General features: G+C 32.7%; 1 protein-coding gene across 2 annotated transcripts in view; it reads left to right on the top strand.

The window, feature by feature from the left end:
* Window positions 1–1,680: 1,680 nt before the first annotated feature.
* spag9b (sperm associated antigen 9b) overlaps window positions 1,681–9,301 on the top strand; it is an 84,577-nt gene continuing 76,956 nt past the window's right edge. For both annotated transcript variants that reach the window (XM_056469741.1, XM_056469740.1), the window contains exons 1-2: window positions 1,681–1,949; window positions 5,623–5,944. In XM_056469741.1, the coding sequence (XP_056325716.1) occupies window positions 5,645–5,944 (300 nt within the window). In that variant the 5' untranslated portion in view covers window positions 1,681–1,949; window positions 5,623–5,644. The remainder of the gene's footprint in view (window positions 1,950–5,622; window positions 5,945–9,301) is intronic.

The following is a 9,301-nucleotide window of genomic DNA, read 5'->3' as shown; positions in this document are numbered from 1 at the left end:
TCAAAAGAGTCAAATATGTTCTCTTTTTGTTTATTTTCTCCTATTAATTGAAACATATGAACAAATGTATATGTATATTTATTGAAGTGCCATGTGTTCAGACGTGTTTGTCTTCTTTGTTAAGTTAAAATAAGACAAAAACATTTATAAGAATGTCTATATTTGATTTTATAATTCTGATTTTCATTCATTCATTTTCTTTTCGGCCTAGTCTCTTTATTAATCCGGGGTCGCCACATCTGAGTGAACCGCCAACTTATCCAGCACACGTTTCACGCAGCGGATGCCCTTCCAGCCGCGAAACATCCATACATATTGACTCTCACTCATACACTATGGACAATTTAGCCTACCCAGTTCCCCTGTACCGCATGTGTTTGGACTGTGGGGGCAACCGGAGCACCTGGAGGAAACCCACGCGAACGCAGGAAGAACATGCAAACTCCACACAGAATCACCAACTGACACAGCCGAGGCTCGAACCAGCGACCTTCTTGCTGTGAGGCGACAGCACTACCTACTGTGTCGCTGATTTTCAATCACAGTAAGTGAAATCATTTATTATTAGAACACAAACGTGATAAATCTGGTAAAACAATAATATATGTATTTTATAATACTCTACCTGACAAAAGTCTTGTGGTGGATCTCTGTTATAAGTGCAGCAAATAATACCTGGACCTCTAGTTGATCATCTGTAAAAGTGTCAGAAGGTGGATTATTGTGCTGAATCATCTGTTGATCTGCATCCCAATCATCACCAATACTGCAGAAGACCTACTGGAACCCACATGGAGCCAAGATTCTCATAGAAATCAGTCAAGTTTGGTGAAGGAGAAATCATGGTTTGGGGTCTATATTCAGTATGGGGCGTGCGAGAGATCTGCAGAGTGGATGATCAACATCAACAGCCTGAGGTATCAAGACATTTGTGCTGCCCATTACATTACAAACCACAGGAGAGGGACAATTCTCCAGCAGGATAGCGCTCCTTCTCATACTTCAGCCTCCACATCAAAGCTCCTGAAAGCAGAGATGGTCAAGGTGCTCCAGGATTGGCCAGCCCAGTCACCAGACATGAACATTATTGAGCATGTGAAGGAAGAGGCGTTGAAGATGAACACAAAGACTCTTGATGAACTCTGGGAGTCCTGCAAGAAGGCTTTCTTCACCATTCCAGATGACTTTATTAATCAGTGATTTAAGTCATGTCAGAGATGTATGGATGCAGTCCTCCAAGCTCATGATGGAGTCAGACACAATATTCATTCTGTTTCCACTGCTGCATGACCACATATACTATACTGGACATTATTGAAGGTTCAGTGACAAAGTCAGACCTTACTGTCCTAATGAAATCAGTCAATATAAGCGTCATCTAGAGGCCTTTGCCTTTCATATAAGACACTTCTGATACCAAATGAGCAGCTAGATGTCAAGTTATTATTTGCTGTTCCTAAATCTTGGATAGGAGACAAGACTTTTGTCAGGTCGTGTTCAGGTTTACTTTATATATAGAATGACTTGTTGATTATTTTTGACACGTAGAGAAAAACATCCTAATTGTCCACCAGACAGTTATTTAAACAAATAAGAAAAACAAAACAAACAGAAGTTTACTGGGCGTCGACAAACTGCAGTCGCGCGCCTCCCTGACAGTGACGTCATCACGTGACGGTCAGCTCCACTAGTCTCTCTCCGGTCTCTTGACGGGACTCTAGTTAATGACCGCCGGTTAACGTTAACCAGATAATCCCGGCCAACTGAGAGTTTTGGAGAACCGGGACGAGTGAACTCGGCGGCGGAGGAGGTCTGCTTTCCGCTCGCGTTGGCTTGTTTTCCTCAAAGTTCTCCGCGAATGTAGAGAACAGAAGTAAACACAGTATTAGTGAACTGTTAGCTAGCGCGACAGACGGAGCTCCGTCAAGACACCCTTCTCAAGGATTGAGGTAAAGTTGATTTTATATTAGCACGTTCGCTCATTTTGTATCAGTGACATGTTGTAACAAAGTCCACATATTGTGTTTATCACGTTAATTTCAATATTCGCTCTGAAATCGCGTGTAAGGATGACTTCGAAACAACATTAGCACTATTCAATTGACCGTTAACAATGTTGTAAGTTACGTTGATAGTCGTAGCTGCTAATATGATTTCTAAGATGATTCTCATTAGTGATATAATTTCGGAAAAGTATTGTTTGCAAATCCAGAATGTTGAAATCATATTAGCATTCAGTGATTACCAACACAACATTGTTCTCCGTCAATAAAATAGTGCTAATGTTGAATTGAAGGATAAGGTAAAGTTAGATTTATATTCGCACATTCGTTCAGTGACAACTTATATTATATTATTGTATTTATTATAATATATGTATATTATTCATACCTATATTGTTTACCACGCTACGAATATTGTGTCTGAAATCGCATGTAAGTATGACTTCAAAACAACATGAGCACTATTTAACTGACTGTAAACAATGTTGTACGTTTATTTAATGGTCATTGGCTGCTAATATTATTTCCTTATTAATTCATTAATTCATTTTCTTTTCGGCTTAGTGCCTTTATTAATCAGCGGTCGCCACAGCGGAATGAACCGCCAACTTTTCCAGCATATGTTTTACGCATTCGATGCCCTTCCAGCCAAAACCCAGCACTGGGAAACACTCATACACTCTTGCATTTCCCTATTTAGAATTTGCAAACACTTCTTAATCGTATATTGTTAAATTATATTAAGAAGGTGAAAGTCTGAGTGTGTGAATATAAACCAGCTTGTATATTGAGGTAAAGTTGGTTTAATATTCTTACATACGTTCATTTTGGAACAGTCACAACTTGTGAAATGGTCCCCATATTGTGTTTACCATGCTACTTCAATATTCGCTCTGAAATCGCATGTAAGATTTCAAATCAACATTAGCACTATTTAATAATTGACCGTGAACTATGGTGTACTCGGGGGCAGATTTACTGATTTGGGTACACTAAGGGACCACTGCAGCCATGAGGCCCAAAATTATATGCACCCTTTGTATTTATTATTTTATTTATTTGTTTGTTTTTTGTTCTGCTGTCTTTTTCTTATATCACTCAGTCTTTTTCTTAAAAAAAAAAAAGAAACCAACTTAAAAACTAATTATTATTATTTTTTTTAACTAAGTATTTATTGGGGTTTTCTGGGACCCCTGTGGCTCGCTTATTATGTTATATTATATTATATTATGTTATATTGTGTTATATTATATTATATTATATTTATTATATTATATTATGTTATATTATATTATATTATGTTATATTGTGTTATATTATATTATATTTATTATATTATATTATGTTATATTATATTATATTATATTATATTATATTATATTATGTTATATTATATTATATTTATTATATTATATTATAATATATTATATTATGTTATATTATATTATATTATATTTATTATATTATATTTATTATATTATATTATTATATTATATTATATTATGTTATATTATATTATATTATATTATATTATGTTATATTATATTATATTATATTATTATATTATATTATATTATGTTATGTTATATTATATTATATTATATTATATTATATTATATTTATTATATTATATTATATTATATTATATTATATTATATTATGTTATGTTATATTATATTATATTATATTATATTATATTATATTATATTATATTATATTATATTTATTATATTATATTATAATTATTATATTATATTATATTTATTATATTTATTATATTATATTATGTTATATTATGTTATATTATGTTATGTTATATTATATTATATTTATAATATAATATTATATTTATTATATTATATTATATAATATTATATTATATTATGTTGTATTATATTATATTATATTATATTATATTATATTATATTATATTATGTTATATTATATTATATTATATTATATTATATTATATTACATCACATTACATTACATTATATTATTTTATGCATGTTGTTATACAACGGCAATTTAACTATAATTTGTGTATGTAAGCATGTGCTAAATAGATGTTTGACCATTATGCTACTCTGACTGCCCATCAGGGATTAACCAACGCTCAAGTGGAGCAGATGTGCTGACTTTACTGCAACATATTCAAGTTCGTGTTAAGTTTTTTTTTTAAATAAAGGCAAAGTTATTATAGGGCGACACAGTGGCACAGTAGGTAGTGCTGTCACCTCACAGCAAGAAGGTCGCTGGTTCGAGCCTCGTCTGGGTCAGTTGGCGTTTCTGTGTGGAGTTTGCATGTTCTCCCCGTGCTGGCGTTGGTTTCCTCCGCGTGCTTTGGTTTCCCCCACAGTCCAAACACATGCGCTATAGGGGAATTAAGTAAGCTAAATTGTCTGTGGTGAATGAGTGTGTATGGATGTTTCCCAGAGATGGGTTGCAGCTGGAAGGGCATCAGCTGTGTAGAACATATGCTGCATAAGTTGGCGGTTCATTCCACTGTGGCGACCCCTGATTAATAAAGGGACTAAGCCGAAAAGAAAATGAATAAATAAAGTTCTTATAATTTGTTTAGCGTTGTTTGACGACGAGAGACGAAACATAACTTTGGGTTCACGAGATATTACACTCTTTAAGGTATTTTTGTAAGGAATTATCTTTGAATTGTGTTTTATCTGATTGAAAACCACAAACCAGAAAAAAGCATTTTGAAATCAGCCTCCTGTTTATTTAGCACCTCCTTTTTTACTGCTTGATTTACAAGGGCCAAAAATCTCAATGATTTTGTGGATGCATTTTGCAAAAAAGCACATCAATAGCAGAAGCTGTATTAGTAATATTGTGGCTCAAACAGGAATATGGATAAGTGATATTATTAGGGTCTCTATAGTGAGTGTATGTGTATATGGTAATGTGTTTTGTTCAGTTTGCTCATTTGTGTTTTATTAATTAGTTCATTAATCGTCATTAATTTTAGGCATGGCATATACGAGTGCTTCCCAACCCTGTTCCTGGAGGCACACCAACAGTACATATTTTGAATGTCTCCATTATGTGACCCATTAACTTCAGGTGTTGGAGTCTCTTCTAATGTTCTGATGAGTTGATTCAGGTGTGTTTGATTAGGGAGAGGTTGAAATGTGGACTGTTGGTGTGCCTTCAGGAACAGGGTTGGGAAACACTGACATATACTGCATGCTGTACAATAAAAGTGTGTGGAAAAAAATGACCTTAAACTATTGATTTTGATTTGGTTTGCACATGTACTTGTTGAATTATTTCAAGGAATAAAGTGCAATATTTTAAGAGTAATTAATTAAATTAATTAAAACCACATTATTTTAATTTACCAGAAACAAAGATATAACATTACACTGAATTCACCCCAAGTGTGTGGCACCCCAAGATTTGGTGTGGCCTCATCTGGCTACCCCTAAGAAAATGTTCTGGGGGCGCCACTGTTGACTAACTCTGAGAAATGCTTGTTGTGGAGGTTTTTAATTTAATGTTTGTATTTTGTTGTCCATGTCATTTGAATAAGATTTGACATTTATACGTGGTATGTGAAGCACTTTAATGAAGACATATAAAACCAACTTTACCCCAATTTCAGACGGAGACTGTAAGCCGCAGTGATGGAGCTGGACGACGGCGTGCTGTACCAGGAGGACCCGGGCTCCTCCGCGATGATGTCGGAGCGGGTGTCCGGCCTGGCGAGCTCCATCTACCGCGAATTCGAGCGAATGATCGGCCGGTATGACGAGGACGTGGTGAAGGAGCTGATGCCACTAGTTGTGGCGGTGCTAGAGAACCTGGACTCGGTGTTCGCAGAAAACCAGGAGCACGAGGTGGAGCTGGAGCTGCTGAAGGAGGACAATGAGCAGCTGGTGACCCAGTATGAGCGCGAGAAGGCTCTGAGGAAGAACGCGGAAGAGGTGAGGGTTTGCCGGCCACTGCTGTCCCCCTGCTGCTGCTGTAGGGAGAGAAACTCGCACACTTCACTCTCAAGCACTTTCAGAGTGATTATAAGATCATTTTTATTATGTTATATACTATATTAATTATATATTATATTATTTAATATCATATAAGTTCCACACTTGTTAAAGTTAGGTTTTATTAGTTATATACTATGTTTATTGTATATTATACTATTTATTATCACATATAAATGCTATTAAATATTCAGAGTGAATATAAGATATCTTTTATTAATTCTATACCACATTAATTATATATTGTGCTATTTAATATCACATAAATTAAAGATTTCATGCTCAAGAGTCAATGTAAGATAGTTATTATTAGTTATACACTGTATTTATTGTATATTATTTAATATCATATATAACTTGTATTAAAAATCCAGTGTGAAAATAAGATATTTATGAATTGTATACTATATTAATAATATTTTATTTAATGTACTGCATAACTTGCATTAAAAGATTTCACATTTTCACTCTCAAGTGCTTTCAGAGTGATTATAAGATCATTTTTATTATGTTATATACTATATTAATCATATATTATATTATTTAATATCATATAAGTTCCACACTTGTATAAGTTAGGTTTTATTAGTTATATACTATGTTTATTGTATATTATATTATTTATTATCACATATAAATGCTATTAAAAATTCAGAGTGAATATAAGATATCTTTTGTTAATTCTATACTACATTAATTATATATTGTGCTATTTAATATCACATCAATTCCAGATTTCACGCCTAAGAGTCAATGTAAGATAGTTTTTATTAGTTATACACTGTATTTATTGTATATTATTTAATATCATATATAACTTGTATTAAAAAATCCAGTGTGAAAATAAGATATTTATGAATTGTATACTATATTAATAATATTTTATTTAATGTACTGCATAACTTGCATTAAAAAGTTTCACATTTTCACTCTCAAGTGCTTTCAGAGTGATTATAAGATCATTTTTATTATGTTATATACTATATTAATCATATATTATATTATTTAATATTATATAAGTTCCACACTTGTATAAGATTGTATATTATATTATTTAATATAATACATAGCTTGTATTAAAAATATTCCAGTTCCACACTTCACGCTTAAGTACTTTTAGTGAATATAAGAGAACTTTTAATAATTGTGTACTGTATTAAAATTAATATAACGCAACTTGTGTTAGAAATCAAGTCCCTACATTCAGAGTGAATACAAGTTTTATTAATTACACACTGTATTAATTATATATTATCTCAAACAACTTCCACAACTCACACTGAAGTATATTTTTAAGCGGAGAGAGTCAGAGTTCAAGTTTTAATTGTCATCATTTAGCCTTTGAGTTTCTTTCTTCTATTGAACACAAAAGAAGATATTTTGAAAAATGTTGGAAACCTGTAATCATTGATCTCCTTAGTATTTGTTTTCCCCAACCCCCTATATAGCTTTTCAGCTATCTTCAAAATATAATATTTAGTGTTTAACAGAAGAAAGACCCACATGAAGGTTTGCAACCAGCTGAGGGAGAGTAAATAGGACGTATTTTTGGATGAACTGTCCCTTTAAGAGTGTTAGTATGTCCAGATTTAACCTATAAAGTGTGTGAGGGAAGAAGGTCAGCTGCCTTTGTTAAAATTATGACTCAACACAAAGTTATAAACATTACAGTAAAACCCTCAAGTGTGTTCTGAACATTTACGGCAAGGAACCACTGGCACAATCAATGTTTTGTCCTGCTCTTTTGCTCCACTTCTTTAAGATACGTGGAAAGAAAACACCCAAAATACACCTTCAATTTGCTGTTTTTTAAATCTGTTTGCTTCTGTTCACACATATTGTTATTCTTCCTAAAAGCTGTTGGGTATTTTTCTTCTCTTCACGTATGCTTACATGATACTTTACACTCTTATTCCCCTATATTTTCTTTTAATTACACAATATTAAAATTCTATACCTTTTTATATTCCAATAACAAACACCAAGCTTTCTGTTATACATATATATATATGTATGTATATATGTATGTATGTATGTATGTATGTATGTATATATATGTATATATATGTATATATATGTATATATGTATGTATGTATGTGTATAATATATATATATATTTTTAGAAGCAAAGGTGATGCATTTGGTGTGAATGAGCCCTTAGTGTTTGTTTTCAGCTCCAGATTAAGATAGTAGGCCTCATCTGATTAGGTCAGATTTAGATAAACAACCATGCAGCACACATAAAATTAATTAAACATACTGCACTTCTCTCTGATATAGGTATTACATATTGACCTTATATTCTGCGATGCGGAAGTGCGCTCGTTGTTTTAGAACTTTCTGAAAATAGTCAAACTACTCGTTCTAGAAAAAAGTGTGTTTATAGCAATCATAAAAGTAGGATGAAAATATCAGTTTGCAACAACAAGACGCTTAATAAGCTGTTTTTAACGTCTAAAAATCAATGCAAGTGAATGAGCAGAAGTCTCAAGCCAAAAAGATTCCAGTCGTACATTAAGAATAAGGTCAATAGTATTATCGTGATGACTATACTTTTTCATGTATTATGCTGTCCTATTTTTACTTAATTTTTTAATTTAGCTTTTATTGCAGTTTCCAAATTTGCATACAGATGTTCGGTACATAGGGTTTTCCACAATGGGAACTCAAAACAACCAAACATAGGAATCCGGAAATTTTAGGGGGAAAAAAACAATACAAAAATTCCATAAATAAATATGAAAATTACATTAAGGATTCAACGACATGTCGAAGCCAGTGGTGTAGTGGTTAGTGCGTCGACACATGCACTCGATTCCCATCTCGTGGTCCTATTCCTATCCTTCCCCTCTCTCTGCTCCCCACACTCTCAATACTCTCTACTGTCCTATCAATTAAAGGTGAAAACGACATCATAAAACGACATCATAAAAACAATACAAGCTCAATTGTTTTGTATACAATCAAAACCAAATCGGATAATGCTGATTTGTTGCTTTTCAATTGCAATTTAATTGTGTGCTTATTTTCTTTTTACCCATATAGTGGCACCTAGTCTACACTGTTTTTTTTTCTACACTATATACATATGATACTGTCAGGATGGTACGTTTAACACCTTAAATCTTTAATTATTATTTTATTTTATTTTTTTATGCAGGTACTGTTCTTCATACTATTTCTGTGCATAATTTAATGGATAAATGTGTGCAGAATTTAATGCACAAATAAACAAAATAAATTCATATTTCATACGTTATATAACAGGTCTGGCCTTTAATGGGAGAATAAAACAT

Source organism: Danio aesculapii, chromosome 12 (genome assembly GCF_903798145.1).
Source record: "Danio aesculapii chromosome 12, fDanAes4.1, whole genome shotgun sequence".
NCBI lineage: Eukaryota > Metazoa > Chordata > Actinopteri > Cypriniformes > Danionidae > Danio > Danio aesculapii.
This window is presented reverse-complemented; position numbering and strand designations above follow the sequence as displayed.